General features: G+C 43.6%; 1 protein-coding gene across 6 annotated transcripts; it reads right to left on the reverse strand.

The window, feature by feature from the left end:
- Positions 1–59: 59 nt before the first annotated feature.
- Positions 60–20,390, reverse strand: akap11 (A kinase (PRKA) anchor protein 11). 6 transcript variants are annotated; one of them, XM_026375690.1, is made up of 12 exons: positions 20,264–20,390; positions 16,687–16,791; positions 16,136–16,246; positions 15,998–16,051; positions 15,669–15,800; positions 14,640–14,892; positions 9,963–14,355; positions 9,553–9,693; positions 7,698–7,784; positions 5,645–5,691; positions 3,977–4,176; positions 60–3,369 (listed from the first exon to the last, which is right to left on the reverse strand). In XM_026375690.1, exons 2-12 carry the CDS (start codon positions 16,747–16,749, stop codon positions 3,184–3,186), a joined length of 5,667 nt encoding a protein of 1,888 aa, XP_026231475.1. In that variant the 5' UTR covers positions 16,750–16,791; positions 20,264–20,390; the 3' UTR covers positions 60–3,183. The 6 variants fall into 6 exon arrangements, with proteins under 6 accessions (XP_026231475.1, XP_026231478.1, XP_026231474.1 ...); XM_026375693.1 differs by lacking the exon at positions 20,264–20,390 and adding an exon at positions 19,940–20,008 and having other exon boundaries at positions 7,698–7,781; XM_026375689.1 differs by lacking the exon at positions 20,264–20,390 and adding an exon at positions 19,940–20,008.
- Positions 20,391–20,926: the final 536 nt, after the last annotated feature.

Genomic DNA, 20,926 nt, shown 5'->3' on the forward strand with positions numbered 1-20,926 from the left:
ATCACCATTCAACGTGACGATGAAGGAAGCGACAGCCTCGTTACAGAGAACACAGAACGTGAAGAGCACATGAAAAAAGCTTTATTGTCACACGAAGCTTTAACATTAACAAATTTAGAGTTTAGAGCTTAGAATGTGTCAACTATTCAGCAGTGTCACTGGGGAGAACAGCTCGTGAACTCACTGGTTATAACTTACATCATTTATTAAATATCTTCATTTGGCAGGATTTTACAAGGAAGCAGGGAAAATACGGATGTGAGTGGAGGCGAGGAACATCGTTAAAGATGCGTTAAAGTATCACTGGGAACGACAGCAGCAAAACAGATTTACAGTATCTGCTTCTAAAGGAGAGTGTGCAGGAACACGTTCAGCTTTCACAAACACAACAATACAACGCTATAGGTCATCAGGGATGCTCGGGAATGTAAAGTGGATAAAGAAAGAAAGCAGTAGAGGGGGGTGAGGGTGAGGGAAGTGGAAAAAACCTGGGAAAGTCCTAAACATTCACACTGGGAGAGAATCTGTACACGGCGCTCTCTTCATGTGTCAAGTCCATGACTCTTAATACATTCCTTTCATGTAAACCAGAAACATTTCACTCTGTCACTTCTCGGCTTAATACTTCACTGTGTCTTCTCTGCTATTACCTTTTTAGTAGCACTTTAGATGTATTTTTTTTAAATTTTCTGATAGATTCATTTCTCTGTGTAAACAAATCGTACACGACAAACACCTTTAAGATTATACGACCATTTGGCAGCCTAGAGATTAAGCAGGAACAGACAAGGCATCTGCAGAGGCCTCTAGCGAACTGTTAGGCAGACGAATCACTGCTGCTCAATTAGTGTAGGCCAATACATGAATAAGAATAATAACGTTCTTTAAAAGTTCGTGACGATTCAGCCATGCAGGTGAACACACCACCAACAACATTTAGTTTATCATAATAGCTGTGAGGCTGTGGTATAATACAGTGTTTTAAAGTCCTGATCCAAGTCTGTAGACCTCGCAGCGTCACATCATTCTTAGGTCCCTCATTAAAAAAACTAAACTAAACTAAACACAATAAATAAATACAAACATCAAATGTATTCCAATAACCTTTCTTTGGGGAGGTTTGGGGTTCTGTGCATGTAACTGACTGACTTCACAGAGGAGGGCAGGTCTGGAGAGGTCTGAGGACGTGACTGGAAATGCCCAGTCGCTCCTCAGCCAGGACAAAAAAAAGTGCATCTCAGCAAGTAGCTGGTAGTGCTGTGCATGTGGACGTACACACTGGGACTGGTGAGTAACAAGAGTGTGTGCTGGAGGGGAAGTGGGGCGTTAGTGCTGGGTGGAAGTTGTGGTATTCAGAGTCCTTCATTCCACAAGGTGACTGTAGCGTGGGTGACAGAATGTGTGAGTCCAGCGTTGAGCTATGGACATGCTGAGCTTGTGGTTTTGGAGGTGAAGATGGAACCAGTCTTTAATTAGTAAAAGATCCACCGTCTGCGTCACTGGATCTTCCCCAAACTGGACGTGGGCCACAAAAACGGATGAGTGGAGCATCGCATTTACGACCAACTGGAGGGAGCAGAGTCACCTTCTAATTTGGCAACATTAAGCCAGTATCACGGCTTGATCCGTAGCTTTCAGCAGCATTTCACATTGGATTATATTCTCTACCTTCAAAAAATAGACCATTTATTATTTTTACACCGACCGATCGTGTAAATATCATCCACTTTTACTAAGTTTGAAAACCAAAGAGATTGTAGCTAGGCAGGGTTACAGTATCAGATAGAACTGGAATTCCAATACTGGCGAGAGGCAACTTCATGAAGAGCTTTGTATCAATCTAATGTCAAGTGATCGTCAACGCAAAATGACAGCAGAGCGAGGGGTGGAGGTCTTCACGGGTCCAGAACTTTGGACCCAATATATAAAAGACTACTGAAAGCAAACATCACTCACAGAGAGGAGAACAGACCTGGAGATAATCAGAGCAGGTAGAACATGAGGTTGAGTCCACTGTGGCATAATGACTAACAATTACATCAGTTAACAAGAAGCCACAGTGTACACAGGCAGCAGGATAATGAAGACGTCCTAAGAACGAAGTTAAAATCATAAAAACTCTACTTGCTCCTATGTTCAGACTCCCTTTTCAACTTATTTACGCTAAATATATCTGAATAAATGGTGAATATCTGAAACCAAATGCTTTAAAACACATTAAAGCAGAAAACCTCCTTCACTGTTCTTAAACCTCTTGATATGAACAAAGCTCATTCAATAGTTTTCACATTCTTATTCTCGATTCAACACCTGATACTGTGTACGCTCAAGTCCGTTCAGATCCATCTGGGGACTGATCACAGATCAGATCCGCAGCAGTAAAATGAGACCCAACCTGAGGAGTGAGGGGAATTTGGAGCTGATCAGACTCCAGCTGCAGGTTTGATCTCAGTTCCTCAGAACCAAGTGAACCCGTGAAGACCTCTAATGTGTGACAGCATCTTGGTCAAAAAGAGTCATTCCACCAGAATTTAACTCAAAGAAACACTATTACTGAGTGAGCGTGTGTGGATTAATACAACAACGGAATTACTGCCAGATGTTGTTGAGCGTTGCTGTATCTTGGATTCTGTTTGATAATACAAGGGTGTGGTGTGCTGTTCTCTCTGTGTATGTGTGTGCACAGTGGAAACACCACCACGGAGGTGAGCTGTGGGTGGATTGACATCATCCACCCAGCAGCTATGGGGATTCCCTAACAAAACACTCATTCTCTTTCTCTTGACTCCACTGCAGTTCTGTCTCCGTCTGGAACACATGGGGTGGGCCTCTTTCTCGTCTCTTCTTTCTGTAGCTCAAGTGGCAGCAAGGTGTGAGAGCTTCAACTCAGGTGTGTGGGGGGGCGGGAGAGACAGCTCACCAAATCCAAACATGATATATGCAGCCTGAAAAATAATGAAACTGCAGCAACGAAACAAAAGGTAGAATGGAAAATACAGTAAATACAACAGATCTGTTGGTCACAGCAATTCCAAACACACAGCGCCCACATTCTTCAGAGCGAGTTATATCAGTTGATTTGTATGGCACCCTCTAGGGGCTGTGGAGTCTGCAAAGCCCTGTTTGACACCGAGGAGAGGAAAGGAGACGAGGAGAGGAAAGGAGAAGAGGAGAGGAGAGGCCCTAGGCTTGCTCCAGCAGCCACTGGAACAGGGGGATGCGTTGGGGATCTCTGGCCGCCTGCAGTGCCTCCTCTCTGGCTTGGGACTGACTCTGCGTCTGACTCTCTTCACAGTAGCGCAGCAACATGTGCAGCAGATCTCCCACCCTCCACTTCCTCTCTCGAAGTCTTTGCACCACTGCTGGGAGCTGCAAGACACAGTTATCACTGACTTCAGTATTGAAAAGGAGATCATGACTTATCATTTCTATTTTGATTTATTAGTATGATAAGCTTCTCAGAGGAATATGGGAACGTTTAGGGGTTTTTCAACTTATTAAACAGTTAAGACTCAATGTGAAGTAATGAACGGGTTGTTGCTATGAGTAAAGCATTAACAGCTGATTAGCTTAAAGTGATATTATAGTAAAATAAAGTGCTAAAATTTATGGGTGGGAACAAAAATACAAACTTAACCAACGTGACCTGAACACTGATTGTTCATGTATGAAAAAATACTGCCACAATATCTACTTTCAAATAATGATAGTGATAGATCTAGATTAAAATCAACACACATTAACCCATTTGAAAATAAGAGAAGAAGTCCTTTCCTTTCCTGTAAGACAAACTGTGCTACAACATATTATTCAACTTGTTTCCATTACAGGATCTGGTGGTTTGTCACCACAGCAAAGCTAACGGTAGTGGAAACCAGGACAAGATTCCTAACCAACATAAACAATTACAAAAAGAGCGATTCTTTCACTGATGTGTTTATTAATAAATACCACAGGGGTTAATGAGCGTGTTCACCTGCTGGAGCTCTCTGTCAGGACTTAGCAGGATCTGGGGGATGTCGGCCATGGAGGCTGCCGCCCACTGCAGCATGCTCCGGAGCTGAGGGTCGAGGGTCAAGTGTTGAGGGCCGCGCCCTAGGTCCCTGACATCAGAGTTCGCTATGAGCAGAGCAGTCCTGGGAGCCTGCAGTTGAGTCCTGTCCACACAGAGAGTCCCTGCAGCACAGAGACAGGTGAATCATCCTCACATATTCTTCTACTGCACAACACTGATCAGTTGCATGTCTACTGCACATTAAGGTGCTCTCCTCTTCTGACAGTGGCAGGAAAAAGTATGTGAACCTTTTGGAATTTCATGGTTTTCTATCATCAATTTGTCATAGAATGTGATCTGAACTGCATCTAAGTCAAATCATCCCAACGTGCTAGTAGGAAAAAGTAGCAGAAAATTCATTTGGAGGTGTGGACTACAGCTAATTTGACAAAAAACATTTAAAATTTTTGAGTTTGCTCCACACAAGAACAATAATTATGTGAGCCATGCCTCGCCAAATGGAGCTTTTAGAGGATCTACGATAAAGATTGTTGATTTACATAAAGCTATAAGGGTTACAAAATGATGTCAAAGACTTTAGAAATTCACCAGTCCACAGTTAAACAATCTACAAATGGAGACACCTCGGGACTGTGGCTACTCTACCAAGAGGTGGCCGGCCAGTCAAAATGAGCCCAAGAGCACAACAAACACTCATTAATGAGGTAAAGAAGCAACTCCGAGTGACAGTCAAAGATTTTAAGGCATCACTGGAACTGGCTAACATCTGTGTTCATGAGTCTACAGTAGCTAAAACATCTAGCAGGATGTCTATAAACACACAGGACTACATCTGGTGTAATAAGGTCACTGCATATCATCATGAAAACATTAACCCTAACTGTAAAGTATAGTGGAGGTAACATCATGATTTGGGCCTGCTTTGATGCATCAGGGCCTGGCCAACTTTCAGTGATCAGGATGGATCAAATAATTCCTTACAATAATGTAAGAATGTCTGTACGTCAGCTAAAACTCTGTAGAAGTTGAGTGATGCAACAGGATGATGACTCAAAACACTGGAGGAAGTCCACAACAGAATGACTTCATGTTTTTGTGATTGTTGATTTGTCATTTTATGACAAATTAATACAGAAAACCATGAAACTCTTCTTTTTTGTTTGCTGCTGTATGCACATCTCAAAAGACATGCTGATACATCAAGGAGAACGTGGACCAGTCTTTTGCTCCTGCAGACCTAAGTTCCCTTGTTCCCACAGCAAAACAGACCTAACAAGGTGCCCCCCGCCCTCCCCCGAATAAGTGTTGCACTAGTTTGACGCACAAGTAACGCAGAATAAGTGGCTGAGGAGGGAGTGGGGTGGATGAAGGAGCATTAGTGTGGCTGAATATGGGGGTGGTAAAATCCCCAGCTACAACTCAGACAGACGTACACAGCTGGCTGACATCAAGGCCGACTGTTCTGAATCTTAAAGAATGGAAAGAATAAGACCTCAAATTGGGAGAAGGGCTTTTGTTCTCCTCCCATTTCTCTCTGCTGTCCAAAAGTGTGCTATGTTAAACTGCTCAACATGGATTTTGAGGATCAGCTGGATAAGAGATAAAGCAGCAGACAGTAAATATCCTTACCACTGGATTCCTCTTTGACCTCAGTCTCCTTGTCCTCTGTATTGTCACTGTTGAATGAGAAATGCAACACAGGTTGAGAAGAGAGAAAACCCCCACCACTGCAGACAAAGCTTCAAGCAAAGATGCACAAATGACAATAAGCATGCTTAAGCTAATAGCTTTATCTAAGCACAGCAGGATAACAGAAGCCACAAACACTGCAAATCAAAGACATCTTCCACACACAGAGGGAACTGCGCTGCATTTTCCAGGTCAGTCTTTTTCAGATTTACTTTTCTGGTTTTTGTCAGTTAAGACGATGAGATCACACCTCAGCATGAAACTTGATTTTTCCATTTTGAAAATTTACTTCACAGTCATTATTCATGGCCAATTGTGCAAATATTTTCAGTGTGACATGCCAACAGGTAAACAGCCATTTCTACACTTTACAAGATTGTAAATCACAGTGCTGTTGACGCAGCCCACGGCTACAGACACGCAGACTCTGCCCAATATGAGGATATCATTTTCTTTTCAGAGGGGTGACAACTAACTACAAACTACTATCGTGTATTGTAGTTATGCCTGTCACCTCTGGCCATTAATACCATGGTATTAATGTTACTGCATGAGAAGCAGATGATAACAAAACACATCTTCACATGTAAATTGTTCAGAAGAAGCTCAACAACTCTGAACCTATGAGAAACCTGCCACCTAATGGCGGGCACAGAACTGGCCACCAGTTGCTTGTTATGTACAAATTCCAAGTGACTGGAAATGAGTGTATGAAATGGATAAAATCCTCTGTTACTGAACTAGATATTTATTTTATCATACTGTTAATATGTAATGATAATATGATGACTTTTGTAATAAATACACTGGAACATTGTTTATATAAAAAAAGACATTTTTGAGTAATCCAGTGTTAAACACTTGTCTAATCATATAGATGCTAAAACAACTAAAACAACAGAAATCCAATACTGCTTCGGTTTACATTACGCTTTAATCCAGCCCGTTCTGAACATTCTGTTTTTGTACAGTTAAATTTTTCCGTTGACAGTAAAGCGTTGACACTAAACAACCGTAACAGAGGTTTCGCAAGTTTGAGCCCCTTTTTAAGATGGAAAAATCTGTGGCAGTTTGTTTTCTATGTTCTAGGAATCCACTAGTTTCAGGTGATGTCAGATCAGTATCAACATCAACATGCACAAACGTGAATATTTTGAAATCTTAATCTTTGTGTCAGTACTGATCATGTAGCTGGTGGATTTAGACATCTGACAGCTGGTTGTCAGCTGCCAAACAAAACTGAATCAATTGGTAATTGTAAACCCAGAAAACACGCAAGTTATTAAAAGGATGTAACGTGTTGCATTTTAAAAGTTGCTGTTCAGTAGCGAACTCTGATCCTCATATGATGCTGCAATTTCAATTTTAAGTGCCTGTTGATTCACATGTTGACATGTTGCTGTGCGGCTACGAGCTGAAGAGAGCGGCTGCAGTTTGGATTAAATCCGTCAACGCTGCAGAATATTTCTTTAGGCATGCTGTTTTAAAGAGTGGGAGCCTGTGTTGGCAAACCTGCAGCTGCAGTTTCTCTGAATCTTTTGCAGTGTTGAAACTGTTAATTGGCATTAACGCAAAAGATGGGAAACAATCCAAAACACAGTTACACTACAAATGATCCTATTAAGCCACAAAATTACATAGAAGTAATGTAGAACCAGTAAAACAATACTCCACATGTTGACATTAGGACCAACAAGCATATGCCATGTCAAGTCTATTTATATTTAGACATTTATTATGGTCATGCAAGGGGGGTGGTGGTTCCTAGTATGAGACAAAGTATAAATCAAAATGTCATTGTACAATGAAGTAGGTTGTTTTCATGTGATGAAGCAATTCTCTGCTGCTTAGATTTCCCAATAATGGTTCTGTCAAATGCTTCACAGTAAATTCAACGACTCAGTTATTTCTTTGTCCCATTCTAGGTGAATATCCAGGGTTTTTGGGTTTTTTTTTCTGGAAGGTTAGCCATGTTAACCTGTAGCCGACCAACCTGTCAGAGGGGGAGAACGACATGCGCTCCTCACACGCCTCCCCCTCCAGGCCCAAACTGCTCCAGCTACTGCTGTTCCCATTGCTGCTGGAGAGAGAAGGAAGGTAACGCACCACTAAAACACTGACAGGGGGTTATCTGCTAAGAGGAACATAACATGAGAGCTACTGAAATGGAACAAAGAGCAGGACATAATGAGCAGTTTGATGAACATTTAGCTTCAACAAACAACATTCAGGTTGACGACAATGTTTGGTATTTAGACCGATCCTTTGAATTCCAGTTAAGGAACAGAAGAGGATTCTCCAAATGATGCATGAATATTTCCACCATATATCCCACTGAACCATTTGTAATGTTGATTCAGGCAATTTTTTGCTAAAGGCCTAAGATATGAGATCATTACATTCTTGTCCTCACATAATCCCATCAACCCTGCGGGTTTTAGGCAATACAAGCACAACAACATACGCTTTCTGTAATTAGTCAGTGATGAGGCTGCTGGCTGGAACCTGCACTCAGTGGCGTGCAATGCTCGCAACCAGACTTAAGGGAGGAACGTTTCTGATTTCTAAAAATACCTCCATTAATCTGCATTACCTCAGCTACAGCCATTTCCCTGTAGTTTGACTGAATGACACATGCTGTTCATTGAATCAATCAACATGCTCAGTGTCAAAAGGCCCTTGAAGGTGATTTTTCTTCCTTCTGTTATTTTATCTGCTGAGTGGAAATGGGTTGCAGCGGGCTTTTGAAGAGAGTCTAATAAATTACACATGGCGGACTCTGTTCCTGTAGAAACAGAGCCCGGAGTAAGGCACACCTTTAGAAAATATTATGATACATTAACTTGGCCCTGATGGCCATAATAACTCACTGCTAAGACTTTGTGTTCAGCATCTTGGGTAAGAATCTCAAATGTTGTCAGCTTTGCTTCCATAGAGAAAACAACCTCTGCCAAAATGTCACTGAGCAGGCCGACACTTAGACTCACTCACTTCGACTCTTTCTGCATACATATGTCTGTTGAATAAGAGAAAAGTAGTCCTGTCACAACTACCACTTGGTTCTCATCCCTGTTATTGTAGTTCAGAAATATTCTCAGTAGAACTTGGCTGCTTCGACGACTACATAAAACCTTTAACAACATATCCATAAGACAACTCATATATAATTTGCACAAATCACAGAAAATTGCATGTTGGCAGTGAAGTCGTAAACCATACATTGTGCTGTGTGCTGACTTTGGGAAATGTCCGTCCTAGACTCAACCACAGCAGAAAAAAATGGATACCACACTAGAAATAAAGGAGAAGAACAGCACAGTGTGACCATTGGCCTCAGATTCATAACACAAACAAATTCTAGTGCAGCCGCTGTTTAAAAATAGTGTGTAAAACATCTCGTTGGAAATACTTTATAGAAAGCATGATTAAAATATTCAAATATTCACATTTAAACACTAAAGGTAGCCTGTGCCACCTGTTGTTGCCATCCTGTGGAATAAGGCATTCCTGGCTCCTAAGATGAAAGCCAAAAAAACTAAAAGTTGTTTCAAGTTGTAATTGAAACCTTGGAGATGGTTTATTGGCATCAAAGGGTGAAGAAAAGGTAAAGACTGGAGCAAAGTCAAGATGTCTAAAGTTGAACAAGAAATACCTTTTTGATAAGATTATATATATATATAAATATAAAGGATTGTTAATATTACTGCAATAATTAACAACAGTAACAACAGTACATGTTAGACCCACAACAGTGTGCAGCGATGTATTTGATATGTATTATTATAGTAAAAAATGTACACTTATGGTGTTTGGCATGCTAAAGATAGAGAAAGCTAGTGGTTGTTTACCTGTCACTGAGGTGAAGGAAGCTGCTGTTGTCGTCAAGGTGCTCGTCCTCAAAGCTCAAGTTAGACCAGCTGCCCAGACTATCATCTCCTACACTCAACTGCTGCGACACAGTGGACTCTGTGGTTTCTCTACCTGGAGAGCTAAAACACAGAGAGATGGCTTTAAAAGTTATGGGAATATTTACATTTACACATTCTATATTTAAAAAAAATGGTAATGATTGAAATAAAGCAGCTTTAAACAACAACTGTTTTTATACTCGATATAATTGAGACAATTCAATTCTATGGTACCCATAGATTTTAATACGTGTTAAATAATACACACATAATGGTATTTGTGTGTGATCCCAGCCAAATGAGCAACAAGACAACTACAACTAACACGAATCTCAGCGTGTGTAAAGTACCTGATGTTTGCAGCCTGGCAGATGTTGGGCAGGGCTGACGTCATGATCTCAGCAGTCAGGCTCTCAGCGTAGCTGGTTCCTTCATGGCCAATGCCACTGTCTGCATTGAGGCTCGTGTTGCTCAGTTCCCGTTTGGCTGTTTCCATCGCCATGGACACCATCTCCTCAGCAAACACTGCCCTGTGGTCCAGATCAATGTGGATCTTGGGTATCTCTAGGCTGGAGAGCCGCACACCCCTTGCTTGACATTCCCCCCTTTTCCTACTCTGTAAGACAGGCTGGTGGTGGTGCCTGCTGAGTTTGATGCAGTAAGGGCACTCCTGCACCTGACAATAACGACATGTCCTCTCCCCCAGGGCTTGGCCTACTGATGCCCTCTCAGACAGCCTCTGAGTGTGGGAGTGTCTTTCATAGCCTTGGGCCACCTGATGCTCCCGGGATGACAGTCCAATTGATGCCAGGCTCATCTTGAGAGTGTCATCAACTATTTTCCTGGCATAATGCTCAATGACCTGCATCACTCTACTGGTGTAACCTCCATCATACAGGCTACCTGTACTGTGGTAATGCCCTCTCCTACCCTTCTTGGACAACAGGGGGCAGGAGAAGGAGTTCCTAATGAGATTCTCAGTCATATCTTCAAGCTTGGATTTCTTATAAAGACAGGAGTCGGTGAGAGATTTAGGCAGTCGTACAGAAGAATGATGCAGCTTGCGTGTTACATCACAGGTGATGTTGTAAGCTAAAGACTCTGCAAAGTTGACCAGATCCGTGTAATCCCTCTGACCCTGTTCTTCTGAATCCCTGCAACAACACCGAGCATCAGCACCTGAGGGACAAACCACAGACTCATTTGTGTCTTTGGATGACGAAGCCTCGCTACCAGAAGCTTTCCATTCATCTGGCAGTGACTTGGAGGAGTAAAGACGGGTGTTAGATGATCTCTGCTTGATCTTGCGACTGGCATGAGCCAAGCCTTGCTTTATGGAGCGGTAGGCCAATCGACTTGCATACTGGTCTAGGACCAACTCCCTACTTCCTCCCTCTTTTTTCAGTACCCTGATAAGGTAGCCAGCATATTCATCTGTCACACTCTCACAGCTGGGATACTCTGAGGACAGACCGGAGCTGGAACTGGAGCTGGTGCTTGAAGTGGATGTGGGAGACCGGAAGACAGATGCTATCAGGTCGTTAGACCACTGCTCAGCCAGTCTCCCTACCCTCCAGTCTCTGTTCCCATCTGTACGGGGATGAGGCTGGTGGTGGTGGTGATGCAAACATTCAGAGCTAGATCTGTCCAAGCTTCTTCTTCCAAGAGCTCTGTGGTATGGACACCGCTGTCCAGAGCCCACCATCCGCTTCACATCATTGATGACTTCTCCCGCTACCTCCCCTGCATACACCCACAAGGTATTCAGAGTCTGTTCTGAAAACTGAGCCACACTGTCTCTCCTTCTCTCACTGCCCTTTTGTAACTCTCCCTCTTCCTCTGCCACCCCTAAGGTGTCCATCTCTGTTGCCATGGAGACAATGTGACAAGCCAACCGTTCAGCATAGTGAAGAGCTTCCTTGTTAGACATTCTGCGAGCTGACATCTGGTTAAGTTCATGGCGGCCACACCCTGTCTCTAAACAGTTAGTGCCGTTAGTGCCAGCAACACCACCTTCTTCAGCCAATTCTTCATCCTCATCACCATCTGCTTCCTCAGAGAGAGAGCGCATCAGTTTGAGCATGAACTCGGCCTTGTCTGCCTCAGGGCTGATGTCTTCCGCCCCAGGGCCAGATTCAGACTGATAGTGAGGGGTAGGAGGGGGGGTAGCAGGGGAAAATTCCTTGGACAGCTTGCTTTTCAGCTTTTTGGAAAACTGTTTTATCTGTTTCTCCTTGGACACCTCACAGGGCTGTTGAGGGGTAGAGGGAGGGGTTCCGGGAGTCCCACCAGATTTCTGACCAGAACTCGGTTCTGAGTCATCCCCAGCAACAGATAAACTCCGTTGTCCGCCTATCTCAGTGCCCGGCACATCAAGCGTGTGCATCATTACAGGAAGTGTTTCAACCACACCTCTAGACGTAGGGTCAAACTCACAGCAGACTCTTCCCTGGCTTTGAGAGCCTGTGTGGAAGGAAATGTGAGGAGTGTTAAGGTCTGTTGTTTGCTGAACAGAGCCACCCTTCCTTAAAAATTCATATCTGAAACACTCCCTGCCAGCTGCCTGATTTGATGGGGAATCTTGGGCTTCATAATTTACCATCTCCTCATTAGAGGAAGACCCCCTTTGGCTTTTGATTGTCTTTGTAAAGAAATCAGCACAGTCACCAAAACTCTTCTTCATTTTAGAAGTAGTTATCAGTTCACAAGCCTCAGTTACTATCTTATCCACCATGTTGCCAGAGAAGTTTTGGAATGGGGCCTTTCCTTGGGAGGAGTCTCCTCCAGTTATGGGGGTCTGAGTACCATGACTGTAAAGGTGCATTTGTGAAGATGTGGCGGTGTCAGAGGAAGATACAGGTACTCTTTTAGGGCTAGTCTGGGGGGTATGTGATGAGCAGGATTTATACTGACAAGTCTCCTCCGAATCCTGGAGATAAGAGAGGGCTTGGCCTGCTTGGGGCACAGGAATACAGCTAGCCATGCCTGACACAGTGAACAGGGCTTTCTTCACTGTGCAGGTACCATCCTCTCCTGAGGGCCCTGGAACTGCTGCAGCTGAGCTGGCACTTAAAACCTGCTGGTTCGCAAAGGTACTGCAGGTGCTCATGTTCTCTGCGCTGACGTAACAGATGTTGTCTAGAGACACACTAATAGCTGCTTGGCTAGTGAAGGCAACGTCAGCCTGAGAGAGCTCTATGAAGGCTTCCTGGATGACAGATTCAGACAAGTCAGAAGCATAAGAGGAAACCACTTCCTCCTCTTCCTCTTGTCCATGACCAAAGGACCAATCACTCGGGGTGAGAGGGGTTGAGGGGTGGGAGAACTGACATACTTCCATTATGCCTTCAAACACAAGCTCTTCAGCCAGATCAGCAGCAAACCGTGTCACTGTATTGTGGAAAATTTGTTTTTTCACTGTCAGGAACTCTTTCAGTGCCCCAGACACTGCCTCTCCGACGAGGAAACCAGCTAATCCATTGATTGCTCGTTCCTTTAACACATAGGCACGGCGCATGCCAATCTCATGAAAGGCCATCTGAAACACTGAGGAGGTGAGCCTGGCAGCTAGATGACACAAAGTTGTGGTACAAGAGGATACACCTTTCTGGAGATCTCGCAAGGCACTGCCCAGGCTCATTTCCACCAAATCAGTGGCAAACCTCTGAATGCCATCCTTGAGAGACTGGGATGTCTTCTGCAGCTTGGTCACTGTTACAGTCTCTTGTATTTCAGAGAGCTTCATCAGGTAGCCCGAAGGGTTCTTGAATTCCTTGTGGCAGACACAGCTGAGGTTCTTGTTGTCATTGATGTCAACAGCAGACTGGTAGCCACACACAGATCCCAAAATTTCTTTGGACAGACTGCTGGCAAAGTCTGAGTAAGTCTTATACAAAGAGCAGAGATGCTGGGGTTTACGTAACTCTGAGCTGTCCTGTCCCTCCTCATCAGTCTTCCAGAAGTATTCTAGTGGTCCACTAGAGTCCACCAGAGGGCTGAAGGCTGAGGAGCTTACAGGACTGAAGAGTGGGCCACCATTCTCCTCAGAGGGGGTCTGCACCAGTCTAGGGGGATCAAGTGCATCAGACTGAAGTGTATATGGTGAGCCTGGTTTGAGAGGAGTGGGTTTTTTCACACTGGCTGGGAGAGTGGGTTGGTCAAAGCGGTGAGGATTCATGCCCTTGGTTGAGCAGCCCCTAGAAACATATTTAGATGCTGGCCCAGTGGTACCAGACTCAGTGGACTTCTTCTGTGTTGTTGGGACACTGATGGCGTCTAGAGGCAATGTCAGAGTGCAGCTCTCTGAGCTAAGCTCATCCAGGTCATCAAACTGGTCAAAACTGTCAAAAAATTCGCTGACTTCAGAGTCTGAGTCTTCAACTCGCTCTCTGGGGCCCCCTGGAACCTGGGGGATGTCCAACTTGGCCAAAAGGCTCTTCTGGTAGCCGACCTCATCTAGAAAAATGATAGGGCTAGGGCTGGAGCAGTCTGACTCTTCTGATTCGCTGGCATGAATCAATGGCGACGGGAGACGAGCTCCAGGACTACAGTAAGTCCACTGGGATTCAATACCAGAAGAGGTCTGGACTGTGACAGATACACCTGGACCTGACCTGCCAGAATACTTCTTCGAAGATGAGCTTATGATAACACGGGAGCCTGATAATTCCTTTCTTCTCTTGTGAGCTGGCACCGTCTGTGATGCCACATCACGCTTTTTAAAATGGCGATGGGAAGTTGCAGCTGTGGAGAGAAGGTAGAAAACTAGTTATATAGCTTACATCAGCAGTGACCAACCCTGGTCACAGTCCTGCTTGTTTTCCAAAAATCTCTGCATTTCCTGCTTCTGATTGGCTGAACACACCTGATCCATGTAATCAGCAGAGGGTAGGGCAGAAATAGTTGGAAAACAAGCAGGGCTGAGGCTCTTGAGGACCAGGGTTGGCCACCCCTGGCTTACATACAAAGAAGGGCTAATAGATAAACATTAGACAAATCCACCGCTAAGCATTAGATGTTAAACGTACAGGGATTGTCTCCTGTGTCATCCTCCTCTAGATGCTCCAAGGCTGTGACAAAGTCATCCTCGATGGATGACACTGACTGATTGGTGTCGTCTTCCTCTGGATGACTAGGCTCAGCTGTTCCCCTCTGAAGCGCTTGGAGCTCCAAAGCATAGCGGACACCCGCTGTGTAGCACCCTAACAAGCCCAGTGAAGATGCCACACTGACCTGAGTGCTGGGATTATGCCTCAGGACACACACAGCCTTTAGCCAACACTGGAGGCAGAGAAAAACCTAAAGTAAGAACTATTTTCACCGCAGTTAGAGAAAAAAATAAGTTATTGGCAACTAACAGACAGACAGAGAGGGTAAACTGATCACTTAAAAACAAAAAGCTGATAAAAATGGAAAATTAAACAGCACTCAGGGAATTTTCTATCCTAACGTTACAGGAGTGAGGAGGAGGGCCGGAAGTGTATTGTTATGTCTGTACTCTGACTGCGACTTGATCTGTTACATGTGCAGAATACAAAATGTCTTAGTGCATATCCACTCTGTAATGCAGATAGCTGGGAGGTCTAACTGTCTGAGACGGATGAAAAAACCACAGATCAAGCTGCAGGGTCTGTGTGAACACAAACATGACACACAGAACCATGAAGGACAAGGCTGGAATCATGGGCTGAAAAAACAACTTTTGTCTGCATATCCCAACCTGCTTTTCTTTAAAAGTGTGGGAAAAACTTGGGACACCTGTTTAGTAGCCAGGACAGACAAGGTCATGCAGTGGGAAACAACAATGTTTCACACTTTAGTAATCTAGTTTTAGTCAAGACTTCTCTGAATAAACTAAGATTAACACTAGTGGAGTTAGTCTAGCTTAATTTCCTTTCTTCAGAAATATTAATTATAACTACTTGAAAAGTTGAGCAGTCCTGAGTTTTCAATATTTACTTCTACTTATTCTCTCTCCTCACTTCCTTGTCCTCTGCCTACTTTATTCAATATGTTGACTGAACACACTCCTTCAACATGTAATCTCTGTCACCTACCTGAGTCCCAGCGTCCTTGGGCTCTGTCAGCCTGCGCAAGTCTTTGAGAAGCAGGACTTCATCGTTTTTCAGGCCATGAATGTGGACGGACCTGAGAAGCTCACACAGCCCCCCTGTCAGAGACGACAGAGCCTGGTAAAGAAGAAGATGACACAGAAGCACGTTAGCTTGTACATCGCAGAGGAAGTTTATTTGTTTTTACCTCTAACCCCAAAAACATGGCACAGTATCCACCACTACAAAATCAGGAGCAATTTCAGAATAAGTCTATAATCACAAAATTATTTCTGAGCTTTACTATAACTCATGTTTGCAATTAAGAAACGTACCTGTTGGGTCACTTCATCTCCTTCACACTGACCAGGCAAACATACAAAGTGAATCTGAAAGAGCACAGTGGACGATGAGTATGACTCTATCTTTTGTTTGCATGTGGCTGAGCTTTTATACATTTCCACGAAACAAACCTCTGTCAGTCTGGTGGTGTCTCTGTTTGGCAGCTCAAGGCCAATGCTGCACAACTCCTTTTTATTTCTGAAGAGACTCTTCACACACTGCGCCCCGCTGTCACGCACAGTCTGCAAACACACATGCTTTGTTATTTAGATTAAATGCATGATTACACAACAGACCTAACGAGAAACCAATGTGTATGTATTTGTCTGTCATTGGAGCATGCATGAAAGATGAATGCATACGGTTTTCTGTGCATGTGTGCTTTTCAATGACTTTGTCCAGTTTCTAAATTAATCGAGTTTTCATCAGTAGCCACAGAGATACTAATTATTTATTTGTCTGTGCTGCAGATCTTTGTTGTTTACATCATCCAGACACACTGCTGTCCACATGCACATAAAACAAACTGTTAAAATACAGTGTTATATTTAATCCAAACTGGATTTGTAAGACAAGATTTTTTTGCATTTTAATGTAAATTGCATCTGTGTTATGTATGGAGCCAATCTCTCAATGTTAGAGTTCAGATGCAGATTGAAATGCAGCACTCAGTTAGACAGACCTCTTTCCGGACTGAGGCTCTGGACCTCACTGGGACTCCTCTGATACGGGCACAAGCATCCATAGCAACAGAGAGCTGTGTGTGGCTGGCTGACCTGCCACTCACCTGTACATAGAAAGAAAGTGTCAGAGGAGAGTGACAATAATAAAGGGGTTTTACAAAGTAAAGTTCTACTGTATCAACAGCCCTCAGAGAGTGCACGAGAGCTCCAATGCTCATGCATGCTACAGGACTGGTGTCACACTCAACTACAAAAGCAATCATATGACAGGGCAATGACATTATCAGTGCTATCAGCAAACAAAGAGACGCCTCCCTGTGTCTCCATGTACTGCTGCACACCTACAGTACATGCCAAAAACAGGAAGCATAATGTGACAAAGTCAAAGGCTCACATGGAACAAAGAGCTCTAACTGACTGCACCTGTGCCGTTCAGTGCCTTACTCAACCACAAGTGATGGACTGAAGCCTGTGAAACATTAAATGTAAGATTTGGGTTTGTACCGCCCAGCAGCTTCTCATCAAACCTGTGTGAAAACAACATGAATCAAGCTCTTTAAAGTAGGCCTCAACTTGTCCTGCTGGTAAGGATAAGCTACATATAGCAGGCCATTCTTCTTTGATATTCTTTAAACAGTCAGGCCTGCATCAAAGATCAAACAAAAGAGGCGAGAGAACACGGGTGTGTGTGTGTGAGCTCTGAGCAGGGGAAACACTTGGTAAGCAACATGAGAGAACGGGGTAAAGGAGGCAAAATATTTACAGTGCACAAGAAGGAAAAGTTTCCCAAGAAATCCAAGCCTCTCCTTTGAGGTATGGTCCAAAGTAGCTGGTTGACTTTAGATACAGGCAGGTGGTCTTACTGACCAGCCCATCCAGAGGGGTAGAACACATGCCACTGGCTTGCTCTAGGGATCCATGACCTCCTGGCTTCTTAGGAGCCAGGAGGTCAGGAACAGCTGGGCTGTTCAAAACCAACACAACCAGTCACTGCTGCCTGACCTCAACTATGCAGTGCATTATAATTCACTCACAGCGGAAACGAGCACAGTGACGTCTGTTATGGTTGTGACTGTCTAAAACAAAGAGGAAGAACAGAAAGTTGGGAAATCAGTACTTTTAGTTTGGGATATTTCATGTTATTTCACAGCTTTAGCATCACTGGGACAGCGTAGGAGAAACTTTCAAACGGGCTTGTATCATCCCATTACACAACTAATGCGGTCACATAATGCCATGTGTATTTAGTATTAGTCATCTCATAGAAAAACTGCAATTAAGTGTAACTAAGTTCAGGTTTAAACAAATTCTCAAAGGCTTATTCATAAAAGTGATTATCAAAAAAGAAAAAGAACATAATAAAAACAGATTAAAGGATTGTGGGGTGTGTTTGTGATCATCTTAGAAGTGAGACTGTGACACAACCTGTCAAGGGCACAAACTGTGTAGTCTAAAATCTTGTTTAGTTGGGAGGTAATGTGGGCCAAACGCTGAGAGCGAGTGTGGGTGGCCGGACAGATGGATAAACAGAGACGGAGAGAGTGAGAACATGAGGAAAAAGTCACAGAGAGACAAACAGCCGTCTCTAATGAGGCACAGGTGACTCTCTGGTCAGGTGGTTTCAGTGGGACAGACAGGTGAAATTAACAGTGAAGAGAACACACACACTAAAACAGACACCCTAAAGTTGTTGCATCTTCAGACTTCAGGGATGGAGGTGCTCCATGGTAGAGGTTAGTCAGATCAATAATTGAATTAACTTTAAACATCTGAACAATACTTGTTTCAACTAGACCTACCACATATTCCCGTCTTCCAGCTCCTAATTACACATCTTGTCATCGTAGTTAAAGCACAGGTGATTCTTTGAACTCATAACGTTGCTAAACCTCGACCTGACCAACTGCAGCAGCCCCAGATCATAGCGCTGCCCCCACAGGTTTGTACAGTAGACACTAGACATGATGGGTGCATCACTTCACCTCCTCTCTTCTTACCCTGATGCTCCATAACTCTGGATCAGGGTAAATCTGGACTCATCAGATCACATGACCTTCTTCCACTGGACAGTTCTTAACCCAGTTTTAGTAGTTTCATCAATCTATTAGATCTTTTCTTTGATTCATACCAATAATTTGACTCTTCAGAAACAGATTAACATCTTTTCCACAGGATGTGTCTTCAGACATGGTTGTTTAATAAATGAGAATCCACTCACTGCATCAGTTAGAGTTCCATAACTTGTTACCAGCTGAAACATCATCATCCATGCAGTAATCATCCAGTGGAGGCTCTTACCCATTAGCTTAGTTAAATCCAGGTGGTGATGGGCAGTGTAAGAGAAGACGCTGATGTAATGTGGTAATGATGTAAACTGATAAGTAATGTACCTGAGAGTCTAGCATTCAAAGCGGGGTCATTGTCTATATAACTGGAGGGGTTCTTTCCAATAAACGCTCTCTGTGAGTGATCAAACCTGATTTATTGGTAATAGACTGAACCCTAATTCTGTGTTATTGCCCATCCCTGTTTTCTGCACACTGCTCTCTCTCTGTTGGCCTTTCCCTTTAAGTGTCAGCTCAGTGGTTGGGCTGAAAATAGCCGAACAAAGATCCAAACAACACATCGCTTGTGTTTTATGTAAGAAAGTAGGATTTTCACTGATCACGGTGTTAAACGGATCGTTGCTGCTGCATGAATCCGTGAATTCAACACGTTCTCGTTAATGTTGACACGACAGAAACGTTATGAACCACAACAGCCTGTTGACCGAGTATCGAGCTGATATTACAGATGGTGGGGCTGACACACACACACACACACACACACACACACACACACACACACACACACTGGATGCTGCTGATGTTGACTCCGGCTCTATGCGGTATTTACCATAACACACACTCGGTTAGCTGTAGCTCGCTAGCCGCGGCACTGTTCGACCCTACACCTATAATGACCTTATAATAATCATAATGACCTTATAATAATAATCATAATGACCTTATAATAATCATATTAACACAAAGTTCGACCTCCTCCTGGCTGACGAGCTGTCAATCACAGGACTAGCAGCAGAACCAGGCCGCGGTCTGTGATGTCACCTTACTGTCGTTAGCTAGCTAGCACCTAGCTACCGAGCTAAAGCCAGCAGTGAGCTTGGTTCAACCCCGTAACAAACAGCGACTTGTGGTCTTTCTCCTTTTATTCCAAACTCTTCTTTCGTCCGTCTGAGGACATTTAGCTCACCTCCTCTCAGTGTCGGACTCCAGCAGCGATGACGGCAGCCAGTGTTTTAATGCGCGACTCGCAAACGAGCTGTGCGTTTTTGAACTGCTCTTTCTTCAGCGAGCAGTACCGAGGATTGTGAAGCGTTTGCCCACACCTGCTTTAATCAGTGAGGTTCAGCTGGAATTGTGAATGGTCCCGTCTTAACCCTAATAAATGGCGCATTAGGCTGTTTGATCTGAAAACTGAATCAGTGAATACAGGAGCTGAAGCAGCTTCCAGTGTTTGGTACCTTTTGCAACTAGCGTAAATAACAATGTGAATTCTTTCCACGGCCACTCTTACCTTTAAAATCAAATGCACGAGTCCAACAAGCTAATCATGTCTGTTAGCCTGTTAGGATCGATATGAGCGACTCCTAAAAATGAATCGAACACTCCATCCACTGTTCGGACCGTTCTTCCCATGAAAACAAGGCACGAGGCCTCACCAATCGAACACCGAGAGCACGATACGTGTCGTCCTGGCAGTGTAGAAGACAGAGCAGTCAAACTGCAGCCTCATCAGTGTTTGTATGTGAAATATAACTGTAATTTAATCACTTCCTGCTCTTTACAGCCGACTAATCCACTTGATTTTATTTCTATTGAAAATGCTCAAACTCACACTCAAGCAAGTAGCTGTAACTAAAAATGCACTAAGTTCATGCAGCTCTTCAAATGTTGAAACAACTCAAGTTGAAGTAAAGTTCCTTTAGATTCTACTACACACAAACTAATTACTCCTACTCCTACTACAGCGATCCAACTGAGCTACGGATAAATAAACTACTTTAAAAACTATTGGACTTGATGCTGTTGGTAACATAAATGTAGTCTAGAGGTCTGAAATGTCCAGGTCTTGTACAGATTCAGGAAGACTGGCAAGAATTTATTTGATCAGCATTCATTTCATTTTTCCATTTATAAACTGGCCCTTTAGTCCTAAATCCTGTAGCACTGTTGAAGG

This window comes from Anabas testudineus, chromosome 21, assembly GCF_900324465.2.
Source record: "Anabas testudineus chromosome 21, fAnaTes1.2, whole genome shotgun sequence".
Classification (NCBI taxonomy): domain Eukaryota; kingdom Metazoa; phylum Chordata; class Actinopteri; order Anabantiformes; family Anabantidae; genus Anabas; species Anabas testudineus.